The sequence below is a fragment of the Protopterus annectens genome, chromosome 7.part1 (genome assembly GCF_019279795.1).
Source record: "Protopterus annectens isolate FY-2018-M chromosome 7.part1, PAN1.0, whole genome shotgun sequence".
NCBI lineage: Eukaryota > Metazoa > Chordata > Ceratodontiformes > Protopteridae > Protopterus > Protopterus annectens.
Genome location: NC_056740.1, coordinates 214,134,506 through 214,158,475, shown reverse-complemented (window position 1 = coordinate 214,158,475; position 23,970 = coordinate 214,134,506). Strand labels below are relative to the sequence as shown.

The 23,970-nt window shown below is 44.7% G+C and overlaps 1 protein-coding gene across 1 annotated transcript in view; it reads left to right on the top strand.

Annotated features, from left to right (window-relative positions):
- Positions 1-23,970, top strand: part of LOC122807698 (ubiquitin carboxyl-terminal hydrolase 4-like) — a 1,844,759-nt gene that overhangs the window by 130,089 nt on the left and 1,690,700 nt on the right. Inside the window, exon 2 of the mRNA XM_044078661.1 lies at positions 2,550-2,611. Within this exon, the coding sequence (XP_043934596.1) occupies positions 2,550-2,611 (62 nt within the window). The remainder of the gene's footprint in view (positions 1-2,549; positions 2,612-23,970) is intronic.

The window sequence follows — 23,970 nt, the reverse complement described above, 5'->3', positions numbered from 1 at the left end:
GCTGTTTTAAGGCTGGTCTGGTATAACGTCCTATATTAAAACTATATGTATTGTTGCACAGTGTGGCGGAATTTGCCATCTGGATAATTACAGGTGATACTGAAGTGTGTAAATACAAATGTGAAGAGTTTCTGTAGTATGAGCAGGTTTTCTTTAAGGAACAGTTGAAGCAAAAATAGGAGGGAGGAAAGCCCCTGCAAAATGTATTTGTCCATTTTTTTTAGGGATTTAATGTCCAGAGCAGTTTGTGTAATAAACTGAGACATTAAAATGAATTGCAAAGACACCAGAATGAAGTATGAATTTGTTACTGTTTAAGAAGTGCTGAGCTAGTGAGAGAAATACTGAAAGAAACTGTAATAACCATTTGAAACTCTGGACCCGGTACAGCAAGTCCATAAATACGGAGACTGAATGGCCAAAAGAATGGACTTGCATATTCTAAGTCCGAGAAGCCATTTCCTGGAATATTTACTTACCTTTGCTGTATGACGATCTTGAAGTTGGTATATTTAAGTTTGGGAGTGGTGGGACTTGCCCTCCGACATGAGGTGCAGTGGGGCTTGCACCCACCTGCAAAAAAAGTTTTAAGGAGAAGAGGGATTTTCAAAATTTGCTCTTCTGGGTTTTTGGTCTTTTTTTTTTTTATTTTGGCTCATTGGCACTGAGCATTGAATTCTACCTTTTCAGTAGGGAGCCGACTATAACCCAGCAAGCAGTATGGAACCATTTTGAAGGTACTGGCTATGAAGCTGCTGTTAGTCCTAAGACATTAGTATGAGAAAACCTGCATTTTTTATTAAATTATGTGTAAGGATTGCTGTTTTCTAAGACTGGTGTCTCCCCCTGCCTTTAATGTTGTACTGTATGTAACAGACACATACATACCTGTATATACACGCAGACGCACACAAATTTGGATAATATGAGGTTTGTGTGTGTTTGTGTGTGTGTGGGGGTGCAGTTGTATTTGTCCTATGATTAAATCTTTAAAATTGGTATTTGCATATCTTTTGATCAAATTCCTGTTTTGTCAGTCTCACTGAGTGAATGTTTCAGTTTTGTTTGTCCGAGATCATTGAACTGTGAGAGAAGACATTTTTTCTTGGTTTTTAATGATGAGGACATTCTGTCTTTTGAGCCACTGAATAGTGGCTTGATGAATCGTAATGTCCACAAAACAGATTGTGATACAGTAGTGTGTGTGCGTGTGTGTGCGTGTGTGTGCGTGTGTGTGCGTGTGTGCGCGTGTGTGTGTAATTAGTATATATGTATTTGCTTTGTTTTTTTAAATGCAAACAACCATGGGAGGTGAGCAGATACCCTAGAAGTAATCTGATATCATGGAAGTAATCCCTACTTGCATTTATACGTTCATAGTTAAATACTAGGCCACCAGTCTACAGAGTATTACAAGCCTAGCCAGTAACCATTGGTCATAATTAAATCCTGTAACTTGTATCTGTGAGGTAAAGACCTTAACCACTCTGCCAAGATTAAGATATATACTGATTTTGTTTTAAATTTTATGAGCAGATTTATAAGTTAATTTTTCAACTGTTGGTAATTTAATGCCAGTTTTATATTGTGAATATTTGTATTACTGAGTCTGTCTATTCCTGCTTTAGGCTCGGGTTATGTCTGAAAAGGTTTGTCAGACTAATGTACTTATTAAATGTAAAAGAAGTAAATAAGGTTGCACATGGAGTTTGCCTTGCGATCTTCAGCTACCTCCGCATTTTAAAAAGTGGGCAAACTTTATATGATTATTCATAAAGAAGGCTGGGTAACTGGTCATTAATTGGATGACTGCTACTTTATAAGTGAAGTATAATGGAGTGAGAGAAAGCTCAACCGTTTCATATTGAAGCAGGACGTTTTCCACAGATTTATGCCTGATTGTTTTTTTCATAACACACTGTAGACTTCATGTATCCTGCAGGTTATTGTGTTTTATTTATCTAATAAAAATAAAGATGAATAGGTCTTGGGACAATAGCAGTATATGGGCTTTTATCTCTTCTAGCTTTGAATATTATTAGATTGCATAGCCCTTTGGAAATTGCTAAACGTTTCCTCATGATCAGAATCAGTGTGGCCTTACTTTATGTAAGGTGTTGATGGTCATTTGCAGTACATATGAAATAAGGGTTGGTATCTTATTTAAAATATGGAGGTTCAGCGTGGACTGCATTGAAAAATGTGCTTGGTTGAAAAAATATTTGAGGCTGCTTAATTCCACCTATTACTTTTGCTGGAAGACACGATAATTTCTTTGAGTAAAAAAAAAAGAAATGTATTTTATAGGCTGTGTACATGGTACATGTGAAATAAGGGTCGGTATCTTATTTAAAATATGGAGGTTCAGTGTGGACTGCATTGAAAAATGTGCTTGGTTGAAAAAATATTTGAGGCTGCTTAATTCCACCTATTACTTTTGCTGGAAGACACGATAATTTCTTTGAGTAAAAAAAAAAAGAAATGTATTTTATAGGCTGTGTACATGGTAAGATTTTAATTTTATTTACCCCCTTTTTGCCACTCCATAGGTATTAGTAATTGAGCAGAAGAATGATGATGGTACATGGCCCCGACAGACACCTTACACGATGTAAGTGGTTCACACAAAAACATATTCTATCATGAATTTATTGGAATGGCAGATGCAAATAAGAATTTTTGCCTTAACTTGCATGTAGTTACTGTCTTTAATTCACATAAGCATATTCTAGGAACATTTTGTCTAGCTTGAAAAAGACAAAGCTTGGCTTCATTACCAAGAGAAAGGAAGATGTTCTTCATGTTTCACTGTTGCAGTCATCACCTGTGGGGGGTTATCCCTGCTGTGGTAGCTCTTGGCTGGCCCGAATACCAGAGTCGGTGTTTTTCTGCATTGGCTGCAGTAGCCTGTAGTCTGATGTTAGGTCATCAGTGCTATAAAGCAAGGCAGCCGACGTCATTACTTTAGTCGTTGGTGTGGAGCCCGTAGCAGAAGCAGTTCGCACGAGTGCCGGTCGGCCGCTACCAGAAGTTGAATTTCAGCTGAAAACATCTAAAGCTAAGCATCCCATTGGGGATCCTTTTTTTTTTCTTGCACTAACAGATGTCTGAAAAAGTTAACAGTTGTCTCGCCTTTGGATAGGAGATCCCACACAGAGACTTCATTCTTGCTGCGTCACTTGTTTAGGCCCAGACCACGACGTCCCCAGTTGCTGGTTCTGTGCCCTCTTTAATGCGAGAACCATTCGACAGTTATTTTCATGTTCCATCTTCGCATTCCGATATGGCATCCATCAGCCAACAATCTGTGGACATTCCGAAAAAAACAGCGATAGGCAGTGACAGACCGCACAAGGCTAAGCCTTCTGACGACGCTACTGCTAAGCAGGTAGTCAGTTCTCTGGAATTCAGTGTGGTGCTTTCACAGCCTGTGATGACCGATTCGATATCTATGCAGGCCTCTACGAAGACACTTTCTGAGTCCGGTGTGCCACAGAAATTCTTAGTCTTCCAAGCCTTTGGCTGTTTTTGCCTCTGTTGGGTCCAGAGCTGCAGCGCAGGCACTGGCTTCCCAGGAGGCTTTACGCACTACCGAATCTAGACAAAAACCGACATCTTCACATCTGACTACCGTTTCTCTTAGACCAGTTTCTCTCAGGCCCAGAAGCCAGGCCACTCCTAGGAAATGTGCTTCTAGCCTCCATCTTGCTACTGCTCCACCACCCCAAGCACAAATGCTTAAAATGGTGGAGGATCTCAACTCCCTTAACTGGAGTAGTCAGGCCACAACTTCTAAAAGGAAAAGGTGGCTTTCTCCAGAAATTGACAGAACAGGATTCTGAGGAATCGGACTATTCCGTTTTTGAAGAGGAACAGCATCCCTTAACTGCTTATGAGGATTCAGATACAGAGGAAATCCATCTCTTCTGCCTTGCCTCCAGAGGACCTTTCGTTTGGGGAAAACCCTTCACTCCCTATTGGATTTCCAGTGGGAATCTCAGGACTTTCCACAGTCTAAGAAAAGACTTGGAGAGTTTCTGGACCTGCCCCAGCACAGACCCCTGGCCATCCCCCTATTTTAGAAGTGGTGGATGATGTTTTCCATGAGTCCAGCTTTAGCCCCTGACACCCTCCCTCCTGCTCCCAGTAAACCTGACAGATACTACAGAGTACCGGATTCTCGCAAGTACCTGTACAGAAATCCTGTTGTAGACCCAGAGGTCATTACACAGGGACCTAAAGGAGCTAAGACTAGTTCTGGCAAGTATCCTCTTCCTTGTGATGGAGACTCCAGAGCTCTGGACAGATGGGGTTAAAAAGTATACACCTCTGCAACCTTAGCCATCAGAGCACTCGCCTGTCAGTTCCATATGTCAAAATATCAACAACACACTTTGGAACTATTAAAACAGAAGATTGCTACCTTTCCTGACTGTCCCAGTTCAAACGAATTAGCAGATAAACTGCACTCTGCTTGTCAAGTGGCCAAACACTCATTACAATATGAATATGATTCCCTAGAAACCTCTAGCAGGGCAGCACTGACAGGATCTGTTGTTAGGAGACCTGTATGGCTGAAGGAACAACCTCTTCCTGATCATGTCAAGTCTAAACTTATCGATGCACCCCTAGATAAGGAGCGGTGGTTTGGAGAAAAAGCAGAAGAGGTGCTTAGAAAGATGGAAGACTAAGCAAAATCTATGTAAACAGTAAAAGATTTCTTTCAGGTTCAACCTCCCAGATTCAACAGGAACTTTCCTTCTAAGCATTGGTCCTTCCCTGCACCTAGCAGACAGGGCCAAGGTAAGCCCAGCAGGGACAGATCATCCAGGCCCCCATCCCAGGGCCAGCAGAGAAGCAAACAATGGACCACTTCCGTCTCTAAGGCAGGGAGTTCTAAGCCAGCCTTCTATGACAAACACGCACAATGACTCCCCCCCCCCCCCCGCCCTCCCTTCACTCATCAAAAACTAGGAGGAAGGCTCTCCCTCTTCATAGACAATTGGCTTTCTATAACAAAGGACCAATGGGTCTTAAAGATAATTTTTCAGGGATACAAATTCTCTTTCAGCGAACTCCCGATCCCAAGAGCATACCCAGATTTACCTCCAAATCGGTGGGCAGAGGCATTGAAACGGGTCCAAACTCTCTTACCTCAGGGGGCAGTAGAATCTGTCCCCTCAGATCAAACAGGGAAAGGCTTTCATTCCAAAGTATTCCTTGTTCCCAGAAAAGAGGGCACTTGGCACTCCATCCTGGATCTATCCATTCTGAAAACCTCCTTGGTGGTTCCCACATTCACAATGCTAACTTTACAGTAGCTGCTGCCTATGCTAACATAAAATGCCTGGCTAGTGACCCTAGACCTAAAAGATGTGTACCTCCACTTCCCCATCAGGGAATCGTGCAGGAAATTCCTGCACTTTGGAGCAGGCTCACTACACGTTCAGTTCTCTGTGCTGGCCTTTGACTTATCTATTGCTCCCAAGTATTCACCAAATGCTTGGCCCTGCCCATAGCATTCTGCAGACAGAGAAAAATGATCAGATTTACCCTTAAATGGATGACGGCCTCATTCAGGCGGAGTGCAAAGAAAAGCTGCTTTCCAGGACCTTCTTTTTGTCAAATCACTCCTAACTTCTCTAGGGTTCACCATCATCGAGAAGAAATCAAAGTATAACCCCACCAGGAAGATCATTTTTTTGGAGCTTTGCTAGACACAGTATCCCAAATAGCTTTCCTATCCCCAGAAAAGCAGAGATTCCTTCCTCTGTACTTTACCCAGCAGCTTCCAGATGTCACCTCACTGGGAGGAAGTTCCTGCAAGCCCTGGGATACGAGACATCTTGTATCCTTCTCATTCTTCTGGCCATGCTTAACAAGAGAAAACTTCAGTGGTATTTAAAGAATCTTTGATGCCAGCACTGTAAGTTCCTAGAGAACTGTCTCCCTCTGATCCCATGTATAAGTGCTAAGTTTCTCTGGTGAGCAGAGGCCTGTGCCGGGAACAAGGGTCTTCCCTTCATCCTTCTCTCTTCCGGCCAGGTAATCACCAGCGACACCTCAGACATTGCTTGGGGCGCTCACATAGCAGGTAGGTGCACCCAAGGTCTTTGGGATGCCCAGCAACTACACTTGTACATAAATTTGAAATAAATGATGGCAGTACAAAAGGCTCTGACCTCTTTCAAACCCCATCTCAAGCCAGGGGTTCTCCTTATAAAAACAGACAACACCACAGTAATGTTGTTTATCAACAAACAGGGGGGACCCGATCTTACCCCCTGTGCATGTTAGCCATGAGCCTCTGGCTTACAGCCACCTCCTTGGGTCTACACGTAATTGCCCAATACCTATCAGGGGTCAACAACACCCTGGCAGACCATCTAAGCAGAAACTTACTGAACCTCCACGAATGGCAGTTTCATAGGGAAATTTTTCTGCAAATCACTCGAGTGGGGGACTCCGGAAGTGGATCTCTTTGCCTCGCACCTCCAACCATCAGCTGTAAAAAGTTCTGTGCCAGGGATTATCACCTCCTAGCGTGGAAGGTGGATGCCTTGACCTTCCCCTGGAGCTCCCTTTTTGTGTACACGTTCCCTTCTCTGCCCCTTATTCCCAAGGTACTTGGCCCAGACTGCATTGGTACCCCTTACTGCACAGCCTGACCTTACAGCCCCCCAAGCAGCTTCCCCTTATCTCAGACCTCTTGACCCAGTTGAGGGGGAAGATGCGGCACCTAGACTTAGTCTCTCAATCTTTCAGCATGGTTTATACTTTAAAAGCTAACAAGGAGTCCCTGTTAAACAGTTCCTAGACATCATCACAGAGGCCAGAAGGCCCAGCACCAGAAAATCATATGCAGGGAAATGGAAAAAATTCTGCTCCTGGAACCTGTCCCAAGGGGCCAGTACCTCCCATCATTCCATCCCTCATCATGGATTACCTAGCTGAGTTGCTCAATAGTGGCCTCTCCTCTACTAAAATCCATGCCTCAGCCATTTCTGCCCATTACGATTCAGACCCACCCCTCTTCTGTCATTCTTTGATTAAGCAATTCCTCAGAGGGGCTTCTAATATCAGACCTCCTAAGAAGGCCACCCACGCCACCCTGGGACCTGAATTATGTTATAAAAAAGCTAGCCACACCTCCTTACGAACCTGCTGCTTCTACAGAATTGTAATACTTCTCTTGGAAGACTGCCTTCCTACTAGCTATCACCTCAGCCAGAAGGATATCAGAACTTCAGGCTCTCATGGCTTTTAAGCCCTTCATCATTTTCCATGCAGACAGGGTCTCCCTGAGGACTAACCCCTCCTTTATGCCCAAGGTGGTATCTGATGTGACACAACCAGGCCGTACACCCTCAAAAACAAGGGGGGAAATAATTCTACATTCGCTAGATGTGCACAGACAACTCTGATACTATTTGGACCATACTAAACAATTCAGAAAAACAGACCAACTACTTTTCAGCTTTGCCCCTGGTGCAGAGGGAAAGCCCATTTTCAAACAAACCATTTCTAAATGGATATCACACTGTATCTGTTGCTGCTACAAACTACATGGGAACCCCCCCCCCCCAACCTATCTGTACCCATTCCACTAGGGCAGCCTCCACTTCCACAGCCTTCCTCAAAGGAGTCCCCACCAGAGACATTTTAGAAGCTGCCACCTGGACCTTTGTCCACACATTTACAAAGCATTGCCACCTATCTCTTTTTTCTAGGGCAGGGTTTGCCTGTGCAGTTCTGCAGGGGCTGCTCACCCATGCCAAAGACACTTACATATCCTTCCACCCCTCTCCTCAGCTTTGGGAATCCTCCCACAGGTGATGACTGCAACAGTGAAACATGAAGAACATAGTACAATTGTGTACACTTAACATAAATGTAGATGTACGAGTGTATTCACTGTTGCAGTCCTGGTTTCCCTCCCTCCATCCCCCAACTTCCCGTAGGGGGACCTAAGCTTCCCACGGTGGCTTTTAGCCACAAGGACAACTTTTCCTTATTTCCTTGTGCTTCTTGCGAGTTAGGGCAAAAAAACAGATGTAATGACGTTGGCTGCCTTGCTTTATAGCACTGACGACCTGATGTCAGACTACAGGCATCTGCAGCCGATACAAAAAAATTGACTCTGGTATTCGGGCCGACCACAGCGGGGATACCCCACAGGTGATGACTGCAACAGTGAATACACTCTAACATTTACATTTATGGTAAGTGTACACAACGATACTTTGACTATGACCCAGACAATCTGAGATCAGTTAATGGCTCAAGTATGAGTGGAGTCAGGTATGGAGGATGGAATGTTGCCGATAATACCTACTTGCCTATCCCATAGGAGGGGAGGCAGTGATGTCTGCTGCATTGCCACTATTAACTAAGGAAGGAGGTGTGCAATGTGCAACCTTTGGAACTGAGAATGTGTTTGGCTCTGCCATGTCATACCTGTGCAGTAGCATTTATGAATCTTGGGTGGCGGGAACATGTGTACTCATGGGGAAGAAATAGCAAGGAACTGATTACTCATGTAGGGCTGATGGCCAGCAAGTGGTAATTTCATAAAAATGGTTTATATAAAAACACTTCTGAAAAAAAAAATTAAAATGTATTTTGTAGAAAGGCTTGTGCTTTATGATGATTTAAGCATAGGAGAGCTTACTTTGAAGAACTCTGAGCATTTCATGGCAAATCTGGGGTGCATTGTTGTATGACAGTGGAGGAGAGTTTAAAGCCTGTGATTTAATCTGATCCAGTTTGGGCATTGGCAGCTGGTGGGCTGGTCATCTTTGGTTCCGCCTTCTTTGCAATGACTATTTCTGCAAGTTTGTGCTTCTCACTGCCATCATGCGAGTTGTAACATTTCTGTGCTTGCATGAATCTCTTCAGGGGTTTATAATAGTTTTGGTAAGCTATAGAGGATTATGAGCAGGTTGACTATCATAGCTGTAAATGAGGGACAATTTACTGGTACAGGCAGCAGACAAAAACAAATTTGTCTTTATTTCTGCCACTGTTTGCTGGCAGTTACTGGCAGATTAAACTGCCTATCAAGATAAGATGCCTGATCTTCAAAAATGAAGCAGGGATGCTTAGCAGTTAAGATGTATCTCACCGTATAGAACTGTTTAATTGATTCATCTTTTTCCAGATATTTGAGTGTAATCCCCATTCTGCATGCAGTACACGTATATTATATTCAGTTAACGATTAAATTGTGTACTTCAGATTTTATACTTTTATTTTCTTTTCAATTTACCAATCTTTTTGACTTTCATTTGGTCCCTGTCCCTAGTCACAAAACAAACGAAAAAAAACTTAGTCTGTCCTTTTCTTACCCTTTTTATTGTAGGGGTTTCTTATCGACAGATTTTGCAGTGCAGTTGGTGTAAATTGTGTGTATGTGTGTGTGTGTGTGGGGGGGGGGGGTAATTTTGGACTGTGGCCTAGTGATCTAGATAACTTTAGTTCCATGACTTCACTAAATAGGCACAGTAAACTGGTTTTAAAAGGGCTCTATCAGAGATTAGTAAAAGGAGAATTACAGGACTTAGTATAAGGACAAGCAGTCTGTGAAACTAGTCCATATAAAAAGAAAAGGAAGACAGGTGAATCAGACATCCCTATTTTGGAAGACCCATCACCTGCTAAGTTCCCTAGGACTTCCTCCTCGCCTTCTCATCCAGAACATTCCACTATGGATAATTCTTATAAGTCTTGTTCTCCTCTTAGGCTGGGAGCTTTGCTTTGGAGCATGGACTTTGAAGATTTTTGTCATCTAGCCTGGTGTTGACAGCATGTTCCATTCCTACAGATCCATCCAAACCCTGACACAGCTGGACTGGGAGCATGAGATGTCAGCATTCGCAAAAGGCTTAGAACTGCAGTATTATTTCAGCCCCCTCTGTGCCCAGGGTGGCAAGAGAAGAAACCCTTTATTGCCGTTTCTTCTCCTGGCTCTGTTTCATCTCTTATAGTATTAAAACCGGTATTTCTGCCTGTACTGTTGCCATTGATGCCCACGGATACTTTCCTTGACACTGATGTCCTCATTGTTAGTGGAGACCTCTGCTTTGACCCTGTCAGCACTGAGATCTAATAAGGTTGAAAAGCTCTGTGCCTAGGACCTGGTTATAACTCTGGTTCCTTCCTTGTTGGGACTGTTTTTAGCATTGATTCTCTTGTCTTTTGACCCTTCTGCATCAAAGTCTTCCTTAGTGACTGTGGCTCCAGAGGCTTCAATACTCTGAGCTAGCATTCATCTTTCAAGGCTGATGTCGTTGCATTTTCTGCAGATAGACACAGGCCTGAATATCTCTGACATTTCAGTGATTAGATCTAAAATGGTTTCTTTGCATTGGATCTGCCCTTGGGCATCAGAGTCTGAAGCCTTTAGTTGTACACCAGCCTAAGTTAGGGCTGCCTTCTTCCTAGGAGAGCTGAGATGACTCTGTCTGAGCCTCCCCCCCAAGGAAGAGGCTATGCAAGAGGAACACCTAGACTCCCCCCCAAACACAGTTCCCAGTGAAGTGGCAGTCTCTTGATCTCTTCCAAATCCCTTCTTGAAAATTACACATTTCATGAAATCTTTGAGGCTTAGAGGAATCCTGGGCAACAGATTCTAGCTCCCCAGAGGAAGAGATTTTGCAGGAGGCCAAGAGGTAATCACCCCCAGATAAGCTTGTGGACATGATGTGCTCCAAGCTATGGAAAGAGCTGGATGTGTCCAAGATGATCCCAGAAAGTTCATTAGAGTGTTGTGTGCCCCCAAAGATAGGCAGCAGTGGAGCAAAGGAACACCTAAATTCCACTGTGGTATCTGCTACCACCAGTTGAAAATTCCCCGAGAACGCTCAGGCTATCCTTCCTAACAAGTAATCATGGATGATTGATAGAAAACGTGTGCATGTATGTAGTACATTTTCAGTCAGGGCATTGAATTGCAAGGCACAAACAGTATGGTGTCAATGGGATTTGCCAGAAAAAAACCATTGATAATTTGAAAACACAGATGAGCCAAGATCATTGCTGGAGACCCAAGTGGTAACTTTTCATCTGTCACTTTGCTGCCATGTGATGTCCTTCAAGGATGCATCTGCAGTCATCACATATGGGTTGTCCTGCCTCAGGCAGCCCTTCGGTCGGCCGGATTCCAAAGTCTGGGTCTGGCGTCGGCTGATGTCGCCCTTTCCCCGACGTCACAACGCCTGGGGTATAAAAGCGTCAGCCGACGCCATCTTCCCCAGTCTTTCTTGCCGCGTGGTGCCCGAAGCAGAAGCAGTTCGCAAGTGCCGGTCGGCCAGCTCCTGTAATTTCGCTATCCGAAGACTTCAAAAGCTAAGTACCCCGTTGGGGACTCTTTCTTGCCTCAGCCGATGTCAGAAAAAGTTAATTGTTTAACTTGTGGGAAACAAATACCTCATAAGGATTTCCACTCTTATTGTCTTCCTTGCTTAGGCCCAGACCACGACGTCTCTGCCTGCTCTGCCTGCGCTTCCTTCAACCGACGCACTCTTAGACGTCGGTCGGAGTTCGCAGAAGAGTTTTTTTGGGATAGTTTTGCTTACAAAATGCCATTGGAAACCCCGACATCTCATTTAATTAAGAAACGGAAAGACAAGGACCGACCCACGCGGGCCGTGGTTTCGGCTGAAACCGCGGCTAGGCCTACCGCGAGTGTCTCGGTCTCGGCTGATACCGAGTCCTTGGAACTTCCGAACCCTGAAATAATACAACAGACAGCCTTGGTCCCGGAGGCTCCTACCGAGTCGGTTACAGAATTGCCTTCCGAAACTGGTGTATTGGAATCTTCCGACACCATACCTTTAGATAAAGCTACACCAGCACGTGGTGCAGCCAGGCCTCCTGCATCCATGTCTATTAAGGCCTTCACCAGGGCTAAAGCTGCAAAACACACTAAAGCCATGCCTCCCAGAGTTATTCCTCAGGGACCTTCTTCTAGTTCACAGATTTTAACTTTAGCAGAGGACCTAATCTCCTTAATTAGGGGCTCTCAGCCTCATCCGGACAGGGCCTCCCAACCCCCTCTAGACAAAAGGCCCAGGATGGATCCCCCTGATCCCCTTTCTTCAGAGGAGGCCTCTGTTGGCTCGGATCACTCAGACTACCAGGAGGAGGCTTATTCGGCCTACGAGGATTCGGATGCAGAGGAATCTATTCCCTCAGCCTCCCCTCCTGAAGAGCTTTCCTTTGGGGAGACCCTTCACACTATGAGAGAGCATTTCAAATGGCAGGGCCAGGAATATTCTGATTCCAGGAAAAGACTAAGAACTTTTCTTCATTTACCTCAGCATAGACCTTTGGCTATTCCTCCTGTTTTAAATGTGATGATGTATATTCTGACTCTAGTATGACCCCTGACACTCTGCCTCCGGCCCCTGTTAAGCCTGATGGGTATTACAGGGTCCCGGACACACACAATTTTCTTTATAAGGCCCACTCTGCTGACCCTGAAACTATTTCACAGGGCCCTAAAGGGGTTGCAGCTGTTACTACTAAGAACCCACTGCCCTCTGCAAAGGAGTGCAGGGCATTAGAGAGATGGGGTAAAAAAGTGTATACTTCTGCCACTCTTGCTATGAGGGCATTAAATTGTCAGTTTCACGTGATACAGTATCAAGAGTATTTGTTAGAAGAAATGCATAAGAATTTGTCTTCTTCTGAAGTCCTGGACCGTAAATCCCTTCAGGATCTGGTACATAATTCCCAGCAGGTTAGCAACCATTTCTTGCAGTGTGGTTATGATGCATTGGAAGCTTCATGTAGGTCAGCAATGACAGGTGTTGTCATACACAGGCATGCTTGGCTGAAGGAACAATCTCTGCCAGAACATGTTAAAGCTAAGCTTTTGGATGCTCCACTGGAAAAGCAAAAGTTATTTGGTTCCACTGCTCAAGACGTCCTAAAGAAATTTGAGGAAAAGGCAAAATCTGTACAAACAGTTAAGGATTTTCTTCAAGTCCAACCGCCTAGATTCAGCAGAAACTGGCCTTCCAAGAATTGGTCCTTTCCGGACACAGAAAGATTTCAAAGGGGCAGAAACAGGCGTGCCAGAGGTAGAGGCCAAGCTAGGGGCTCCTACAGAGGCCGTGGCAACCTCCAATCCAGACAGGCAGTTCAGGATCTGCAACTGCTGCACAAGGACAAACTCAATGACTCTGCTTTGACTCCGCCAACCAGGGCTCAATTAGAAGCACCTTTGGGCGGAAAGCTTTCTTTATTCTCAAGAAATTGGCACAACATTACAAGAGACAAATGGGCACTCCAAATAATAGACAACGGATATAGGTTCCATTTCTACACATTGCCAAAAAGAAAAGGCATACCAGGTCTGCCACCAAATCAAAGGACAGAGGCTTTAAAACAAATCTCAAACTTACTACAAATGAAAGCCATAGAAAAAGTTCCTATTTCAGAACAAGGCCAAGGATTTTACTCCAGACTATTCCTTGTTCCAAGAAAAGAGCATCAGTGGAGGCCTATTCTCAACTTGTCCGTACTGAATACTTATCTCATTGTGCCAAAATTCAAAATGTTGACTCTACAGCAACTCCTTTCCGTGCTGGGCAAGGGGTCTTGGCTGGTTACTCTAGACCTCAAGGAGGCATACCTGCATGTCCCTATCGGACAAAGTTGCAGAAGATACCTCAGATTTTTTGCAGGGTCAGAGCATTATCAATTCTCAGCATTGCCCTTTGGCTTATCTACTGCGCCCAGAGTATTCACGAAATGCCTGGCATCAGTAATAGCACACTAAAGACTCCAGGGGATTCAAATCTACCCATATCTGGACGACTGCCTTATACAAGCGTACAACCAACAAACTCTGATAAAGGACTTAAATTATGCCATCAATCTTTTACAGGCCTGGGGATATACAGTCAACATGCACAAATCAAGACTTGTTCCATCCCAAAGAATAACCTTTCTGGGTGCGGATCTAGATACAACCACCCAAATGGCTTATCTCACAGAAGAAAAACAAAGTCAACTACCGGATTACTTCAAGAATCTGACAAGACAAACTCAGCTGACTGCAAGGAAAATCCTACAGGCCCTGGGTTACATGGCATCCTGTATTCTTCTGATTCCACAAACAAGGCTACATATGAGAAAGCTACAGTGGTACCTAAAGAATTTATGGACTCAGCACAGTCACAGTTTGGAAACTTTAATCCCACTCATTCCATGCCTTCACAAGGAATTTCTGTGGTGGGCTCAGGCCAGCCAGTCCAACAGAGGGCTGCCCTTCACAAAGCCAAAAACCTCCCAAACTATTACAACAGACGCTTCAGACCTAGGTTGGGGAGCACACATGGAGGGCAGAGGTATCCAAGGACAGTGGTCACGAAAGGAGCTACGCATGCACATAAATCAAAAAGAAATGCTAGCAGTGATGCATGCATTCGAGGCCTTTAAACTCTTTCTGCATCAAGGCCATCTACTAATAAGGACAGACAACACCGCAGTTATGTGGTACATAAACAAGCAAGGAGGTACCCATTCTTACTCTCTGTGCAGACTGGCAATGAATCTATGGGATCTTTCCTTGAAACTCAATATACAGCTACAAGCTCAGTTTGTGCCAGGGAAGGACAATACACTGGCGGACAGCTTAAGCAGAAATATCATGGATGCACACGAATGGATGCTGCACCCAGACATTTTCCAAAAGATAACACAATCTTGGGGAAGCCCGGACATAGATCTATTTGCATCCCCCCACAATCATCAACTAAAGAAATTCTGCTCAAGGACATACCACCCACAAGCGTGGAAAGTGGACGCCCTCTCTTTCAGCTGGAGAAATCTGACAGTGTATGCATTTCCTCCTATTCCATTAATGACCAAGGTGCTACTGAAGATCAGGGCAGAGCAGCCAAATGTGATCCTGATAGCTCCGGACTGGACGTACGAAGCCATGGCCCCTACCTCTATGGCCACTTTTACTGATACAGCACAGATACAAAACTCTTCACCCCAACCTGAAAACATTGCAACTAACAGCATGGAGAATACCTGGCATCTGGGGCAAGAAAAACTGAGGAAGATGTCGTCGGCTGATGCTTTTATACCCCAGGCGTTGTGACATCGGGGAAAGGGCGACATCAGCCGACGCCGGACCCAGACTTTGGAATCCGGCCGACCGAAGGGCTGCCTGAGGCAGGACAACCCATATGTGATGACTGCAGATGCATACCTATCGGACATCTACATTTATGGTAGGTACAAAACTGTACTTTTTGCTTCCTAACTCAATGGATGGAGTATATAGAGTGGTTGGCTGTGGAATTGTAGTGCGGCAGCAGGTCTAGCTAACCCAGCTGATTTTGCGGGCCATTTAAAGATGGCTTTCATCAGCGTTCCCTTTGATGGATCTTTGTTTGGTGAAAAGGTCAAGGACAAATTGTTATAATATGAGCAAGATGGCAAAACACTTGCTGCTTTTTGAAGTTAAGTATTCAGCCCCACCGTGTTTCTTTCAAAGAAACTAAAAAGGGGCCAAAAAATTTAGTTTTATAAGTAAAAGCAGACGCAACAAAATGACAGAGGATGCTGCAACAGGGGGGAATTCTTGTGTAACCACCATTGTGTAGGCAGATGTGGCCCACACCAACAGGGGATCAGGAGATCCTTTCCAGGATCCTGTCTGTCTGTGAACCCTGAAAGATTGACAAAATGTCCCAGTGTGTAGTCACTTGGGACACTACTTCCCCTTTGTCTATTTACATAATTTGCCACAACACAGGACTAGTGGATATGAAAAATTATGTCCAGAAGCTACTTCATACCTTTTTTATTTTTTTTAATTGCTCAAAGTCCACCATTGCAGCCCCCAATAAAGTTTACCCCATCAGAAGACGGATGCAAAGTGGGAAGCAAACAATCTCTCAACAAAAAAAAAAGGCCATTCGGGAGAACCAGACCAGAGTGGTTTCGTGTTTTCACTCTTGATTCTTCTTGGTGTTAAGAAAAGACCCAGAACCTCAGACCAGTCATCAACCTACGTCTGTTGAGTCAGTATGTGAAGGAGTCATTTTAAGTGGCCATAGTGCAGTCCATCCTGCCTTGTCAGCAGGCAGGAGACTGGATGTGCTCTTTGAATCTCCAGGATGCATACCTTCACATTAAAAAGCCAAGCCATCCTGGCAATGCTTGAGCTTTCAGGTTGGACTTGGTCATTACTACTTTTGGTCCCTGCCATTTAAACTTGCCATTGCCTCCTGGGTTTTCACCAACTGCATGGCTCCAGTCACAGTCAACATGATTTTTAGGAAGGAGGAACCCCCCCCCCCCCCCACACACACACACACACACACACACACACGCGTGTGCGCTTGGACGATTGCCCCTTAGTGGCAACCTCTATGGAAAAACTTCACAGCAAGACTGTTTTTGCTCCAACTGGGGTCATCTTTCAGGATCATGTAATGTAAAAAAATCCCATCTGGAGCCATCTTAATCCCCGACATTTATTGTTTGGCAGTTAGACACTGTCAACCAGATGGCAATTTTATCTCCAAACAGGATTTCAATAATTCAGGAAGTCACATATCTTTCAGAAAATCCTGAACCCTTCCACATTCCCTGTACTCGTGGAGTTGGGTCTGATGGATGTTCTTCGTCTTCCATTGCTGCAGTCCTGACTATTGGGGTATAGTCCGCGTCCAGTCGGCCCGAATACCAGAGTATAAGGCTGACGTCGGTCATGGCGCCTTAGACTGACGTCAGTACGTCAGGGTACTAATGCGCATGACCGACGTCATATCCTCAGTCTTTTTTGCCGCATGGTCCGATGCAGAAGCAATTTTGCGAGTGCAGGTTGGCGTTCTGAGATATTTCCGAAACCGGAGTTTCAGACCGAAACAGAGTTGGCTAAGTACCCCGTTGGGGAACATTTTGGTTTTTTCTTGCCTCAGTATTTAACCGGATGTCAGAAAAAGTGAATAACTGTATTTCTTGTGGGAAGCAGATACCGCATAGGGATTATCATACATTGTGTATACCTTGTTTAGGGCCTGAGCACGACGTTGTTGGTTGCCGTTCTTGTGCTAGATTTAACAAACGCACTATTAAGAGGAGGCTAGATTGTGCCAGGTTAGTGTTTGGGAAGCGTTGCAATTATAATATGCCGACGGATGCTCCGGCCCGCTTCATCCAAGAAGCGCAAGGACAAAACAGTGAAGCCTAGGGTTGATGAACCGCAGTCCCGGACGCCGGTTCTTTAGAAGGCGAGTGGAGCCAGAGGTTTTGCCAGGAGTTTCCATGGAGTCTCAGGCAGAAACTTTATTGTTACAGGATGTGCCCTCTCAGGAGGTAGGCCAGGCTGAGGGGCTTCTCAGGTAACTGTTCTTCCCTCTCTTCCCAAGGTAGTTAGGGCCTCTCCTTCTGTTGCCAAAGCTTCTTTTAGAGGTAGGCCAAGTTCAGCTTCTGTGGGGCTTCTCCTAGCATTTCGGCTCTGTGCCTAAGAAACATATGCTTAAAATGGCAGAAGATTTGATTACTATGATTAGAGGTTCTATGCCCCCGCCTGATAAGAGGCCTAGGGTGGAACAGGAGTTAGATAGTTTTGAACAGTGTTCACAGGCTTCAGAGTCTTCTGTGGAAGACTTACAGGAGTATCCTACTTATTCTGATTCTGATGTGGATGATTCCACTCCTACAGCTTCTCCTCCTGAGGATTTTTCATTTTCAGAGACTCTACACTCCATGAGGGAGCACTTTAAATGGGAAGGCCAGGATTACTCTGATTCCAGGAAAAGGCTTAGGGAATTTTTGTTTTTACCCCAGCATAGGCCCTTAGCTATTCCTCCTGTGTTGAATGTGGTGGAGGATGTTTTTGCAGAGGCTTCCCTGAACCCAGACTCCTTGCCTCCTGCTCCTGTTAAGCCTGATAGGTATTATAGGGTGCCCGAAGCTCATAAGTATTTGTTTAAGAGTCCTAGGGCGGACCCAGAAACTGTTTCTCAGGGGCCTAAAGGTGTTAAGGCTTCTGTGGTTAAAAATCCTGTACCCTCTGATAAAGAAGCAAGGGCTTTGGATAGGTGGGGCAAGAAAGTGTATACTTCTTCCACTCTAGCCATGAGGGCGTTGAATTGTCAGTTTCACATGCTAAAATATCAAAATTATCTCCTTTCACAATTGAAATCTAAAGTGGATGCTTTGGCGGAAGGTATTGAGTGTAAAGAGTTGCTGGATTTGGTTCATGTGTCTGAACAAGTGGGTAAGCATTCTTTGCAGTGTGGTTTTGATGCTGTACAGGCCTCCTCGAGGGTGGCTGCTACTAGTTCTGTTCTTCGCAGACATGCCTGGTTGAAGGATCAGAATTTAGCTGAGCATGTTAAGACAAGGATTTTGGATGCTCCTTTACAGTCTGATGTGTTGTTTGGACCGCCTGTGGAAGCAGTTTTAAAGAAAATGGAGGACAAAGCTAAGTCTATGCAGACTGTTAAAGATTTTTGCAGGTGCAGCCTCCAAGTTTAGTAGAAATTGGCCTGCTAAGGGGTGGACATATCCTGCTTATGATTCCCAGTCTAGGGGTAGGTCTAGACGTGGTAGGGGCAGGGCTCAAGGTTCTTTTAGGCCTAGATCAGGAGTTCACCTGCTCAGACTTCTGGTGAGGGCAGGGGTCAGTCCTTTCGTAAACAGACCCAATGACCTGCCTTTTCAGCTGCCAGTAGATTCTCGTCTGGCAGCTCCTTTGGGAGGAAGACTGTCTCTTTTCAAAGAAAATTGGGATTTAATCACTCAAGACAGATGGGTGTTGGATATCATTCATCACGGTTACAGATTTTATTTCCACACAATGCCCCCTTTCAAAGGCATGCCAGACGTTCCTCCTCCACAAAGAAAAGAGGCTCACAAGCAAGTTTCTCAGTTACTCCAGATGGGGGCCATTCAGCCAGTCCCTGTATCAGAAAGGGGCTTAGGATTTTATTCTCGCCTGTTCCTAGTACCAAAGAAGGGGAACACGTGGAGACCAATTTTGGATTTATCTATCCTCAACACTTATCTGGACATTCCCAAGTTCAAGATGTTGACGTTACAACAGCTTTTGCCTCTGCTGGGCAAAGATCACTGGATGGTAACTTTAGATCTCAAGGAAGCTTACCTTCATGTGCCTATAAGGCTAGGTTGCAGGAAGTATCTGCGGTTTCGAACTGGAGATTTTCATTATCAGTTCTCTGCATTGCCCTTTGGCTTATCTACTGCGCCCAGAGTATTCACAAAGGTTCTGGCTCCAGTGATAGCTTACTTCCGGCTTCAAGGAATTCAAATCTATCCTTACTTGGACGACTGCCTGATTCTGGCTCAAGAAAAGGAAGACCTTCTACAGCATCTGGAATATGTCATAGCAGTGCTAAGATGCCTAGGGTATTCTGTGAACGAAATAAAGTCCAGTCTAGTACCCTCTCAAGACATGTGCTTTCTGGGTGTGAGACTGAATACAGCAGCCCAGATGGCCTTTTGAACCCCGGACAAACAAAAGAGTCTGTCACTTTACTTCCATCAACTATCTCATCAGTCCGTGCTGACTGCAAGGACAGTCCTTCAAGCATTAGGGTTCATGGCATCTTGTATTCTGGTGCTTCCCAATGCCAAACTGCATATGAGGAAGCTGCAATGGTATCTCAAAAATGTATGGACACAGCACTGCCAGGATTTGGACACTGTCATTCAAATAATACCTTGCCTTCAAAAGGAATTCTTGTGGTGGGCTCAGGAATGTCACCTAAACAAGGGACTCTCTGTGACCCGCCAGAGGCGAGTCAGATTTTAACGACAGATGCCTCGGATATTGCTTGGGGAGCTCATCTAAATGGAAAGTGGATACAAGACAAGTGGCCTGCCAGACTACAGCATCTGCATATCAACATGAAGGAGATGTTAGCAGTCCAGTTTGCATTGATGGCTTTCAAGGAGTTACTTCTTCCAGGGCAGGTGTTGATTCTAACAGACAACACAACTGTCATGTGGTACATCAACAAGCAAGGGGGAACACATTCTTATCCTCTATGCAGGCAAGCAATGATTTTATGGGAGACTGCGTTAAGCTTGCAACTAACTCTTCAGGCAAGGTTTCTGCCAGGAGCACAGAACTCCCTAGCAGATGTGTTAAGCAGACAAATCATGGATCCCCACGAGTGGAAACTGGATCTTCATGTATTTCAGAAATTGACAGTGTCATGGGGAACTCCAGACATAGATCTGTTCGCTTCTCCACTAAACCACCAGCTGCCAAAGTATTGCACAAAGGGGTTTCATCACACAGCTTGGAAAGTGGATGCTCTGTCTTTCAGTTGGAAAAACCTTCATGTCTATGCCTTTCCACCTCTGCCTCTTCTTCCAAAGGTACTATTAAAGGTCAGACAAGACAGGCCAAGGATGATTTTGATAGCTCCAGATTGGCCTCGGCAACACTGGTATCCACTACTACGGAGTCTGGTAAAGAAGCCTCCATGGCCTTTACCTCTGATTCCTCATCTGTTATCTCAGAAGGACGGTCATCTGCTCAATGTCAAGCTTCACTCTCTTCATCTAACAGCCTGGCATATTCTCGGTTGAAGCACAGCAGGTCTCAACTTCCTCAACAAGTGTTAAATGTGATTATGGAAGCTAGAAGACCTAGTACAAGGAAGGTGTACGCAGAAAAATGGAAGAGATTTTTATTTTGGAGTACAGCAAAGAATTTGGAGATTTCTGAGCCTAATTTGAGTGTGGCTCTTCAATATCTTACTGAGTTATTGGACAAAGGTTTGTCCTTCTCTTCCATTAAGATTCATGCTGCAGCAATTTCAGCTCACTATGATTGTGACCCACCTTTGTTTTCGCATCCTTTGTTCAAGCAGTTTCTTAGAGGGGCAAAGAATATAAGACCCCCACGTAGAGCTCCTACTCCTGCTTGGGATCTCAATTTTGTGTTGGAAAAACTTACTCTACAACCTTTTGAGCCTGCGGCTAATGCTGAATTGAAATACTTGTCATGGAAGACTGCTTTTCTGTTGGCTATTACTTCTGCAAGAAGGGTGTCTGAGTTGCAGGCCCTTATGGCAGTAGAGCCCTTTTGATTTTCCATAAGGATAGGGTATCATTACGTACTAATCCTTCCTTTATGCCTAAGGTGGTTTCTAGTGTGGCTTTAAACCAGACTATTCATTTGCCTACTTTTTATGCAGACCCCCAAAATAAAGGGGAAAAGATTTTGCACACTTTAGATGTACACAGGCAATTGAGATATTATTTAAGCAGGACTAAGGATTTTAGGCAGTCTCAGCAGTTGTTTGTTTCTTTTGCTTTGAGTTCACAGGGCAAGCCTGTGTCAAAACAAACTATTTCCAGGTGGATTGGCTTTTGCATTGCATTTTGTTATTCCCATCATGGCAAGGAGATTCCAGCTGGGATTAGGCCTCATTCCACTAGGGCTACTGCCACTTCAACAGCATTTCTAAGGGGGGTGGCAACTAAGGATATTTTGGAAGCCGCTACTTGGAGTTCAGTGCATACTTTCTCTAAGCATTATCATCTCCCTATCTACTCTAAGTCTAGGGCTGGTTTTGCCACAGCTGTTTTGCAAGGCATGTTATCAGCTCCTACTTCTTTATAATTTGCCAGCCTCCCTTACCTCTGCTTTGGGATTCTACCCAATAGTCAGGACTGCAGCAATGGAAGACGAAGAACATAGTACAGTTTTGTACCTACCATAAATGTAGATGTTCGAGGATTCCATTGCTGCAGTCCAATTTACCCTCCCTCCTTCCCCTCTGTATTAGGGGTGGTTGTGTAGGTGAGTTTACATGCTTGTATTTTTGTATATATTGTTGTATATATTGTACATGTTTTTGGTGCAGGTTTTTTGGGACTTGTCTTTTTGGGTCTTCTGACATCTGGGGCAAGAAAAGACTGAGGATATGACGTCGGTCATGCGCATTAGTACCCTGACGTACTGACGTCAGTCTAAGGCGCCATGACCGACGTCAGCCTTATACTCTGGTATTCGGGCCGACTGGACGCGGACTATACCCCAATAGTCAGGACTGCAGCAATGGAATCCTCGAACATCTACATTTATGGTAGGTACAAAACTGTACTTTTCCTCTATTCAGACAGCACCATATGCCAGACTAAACATGAAGATATTATGGTGGACACTCAGGAGCCAACAGGACCATAATTCCCAGCCCACAACAGAGTCAAGCTTTCAAAATTGGAATCCAGCGTCTGCTGTGTTGGGCAAGTTTTTGAACTCTTGTTTACAGGAACAACCTTTATTTGACCTTCCTCCACTGCCACTATAAAAATGAACATGACCAACTGGGGTGGGAGGGTATTATCTAGACAGGACAGTCTAAGGTATGTGGATGCCACAAGGCCGAATTACACACCAGTGATCTTGTGATGACATATGTCCTATTCTCATGTTGCAGTATTTATAACTGTAGGGAGGTTGCTGCCTGTAGCACCTTGCATCTTGCCAGTATACCAAAGTCTTAGGAGCAGGGGTACATGCTATGTTGCTTGTCCGGGCCATAAACCAACGTTGGCTATAAAAGTGATGTCTGCATGTACCCCCTTCAGAACTTTTCTGCCCCAGTGATCTACAGACCTCCAATTGCCAGCTCCTGGAATCGGTTTGTTCGTTTCAGTCGTCCGATACAGATAAGTACCCCTTTGGGTTTTTTGTTAACTTCTTATTGCTTTTCAAATGTACATGTCAGCTAGGAAGGGGAAGTGTGCTTGTGGAAGACCAATTCCACACAAGGACAGCCATGATAAGTGGTTATTCTATTTAGGTGAAGGCCACGACCATACATCTTGTGATATTTGCAAGTCTTTTGTACCTAAAATGGTTCGCAGCCATCTGGCTGCCTTAAAGCTTTATTTAGAAAACCAGAGACTCTGACATCTGGTGTTAGGCATTGAAGTTGAGGGTGGGTATCTCTGATGAGCCACCTCTGAAGAAGGCCAAGAAAGTTAGGCCTGGCACTCATGCTGCGTACCTAAGGAGTCCGATGAGACTCTCGAGGCGGATGCTAGCCCAGGGTCTCATCAGATACCTGTCACAGCTAGAACTGAGAACCATGGTGGAAAATGCAGAGTACATCCGCTGAGGTTGATCGGCCATCAGGGCCTGATGGCGAGGGGGAGCCACGGCTTGAGGAGTTGGAGGGGCCAACTCTAGCCTTTCTATCCTCCCAGGTGTCTGCCTCTAAGTTAACACATCCTTCTACTCCTTTAAAGAGGAAACAGAAATTAAAGGATAGGGAACATAGACAAGCTGAACTAGCTCCTAGATGGGAAGTTTTTTTTCCTCAAATCTTTTCAAGGCCTTCCAGGCCCTCCGGTCTCGGGCATCTCTATCAGTCCCTACACCTGTGCAGGCCTTAGCGGATTCAGAACAAACGTGTTCCTCTGATGAATCACTTACTATTGTTCCCAGATAGAATCCCCCAAGGACTTCATTACTCCTGAGGAGGAGGACTCTATTAGTCCTGAAACTACAGGAGAAGAATTCTCCTTTGGGGATACCATTTCCTCTGAGAGAACATTTTAAGCTCAGACCTCAGATGTCTCAAACAAAAAGAGATATTTTGAATTAATGTAGATGGACCAGCCTTCTCCATCTGTAGTCCCTTCCCTGCTTCCAGCCTTTCATGATGCCTTTCTGGCTGCATCCCAGACCCCCAACTCTCAGCCCCCAGCTTCTAAATGTCCAGATAGGTTTTATAAAGTTCTCCAGGATACACGGTTATTGTTCAAGAACCCACCCCCCACACCCTCGCAGACCCTGCTGTCTTTGCATTGTCAGCAGATAAATCATTCAGACTGCTGCCCTCCACCTCTCTGTTTCCCACTGACAAGGATAGCAAATTTATGGATAGACTGTATGCCCCTCCCTCACTAACAAACCTAAATAAAACTAACTTAAACTCTTCACCTGCT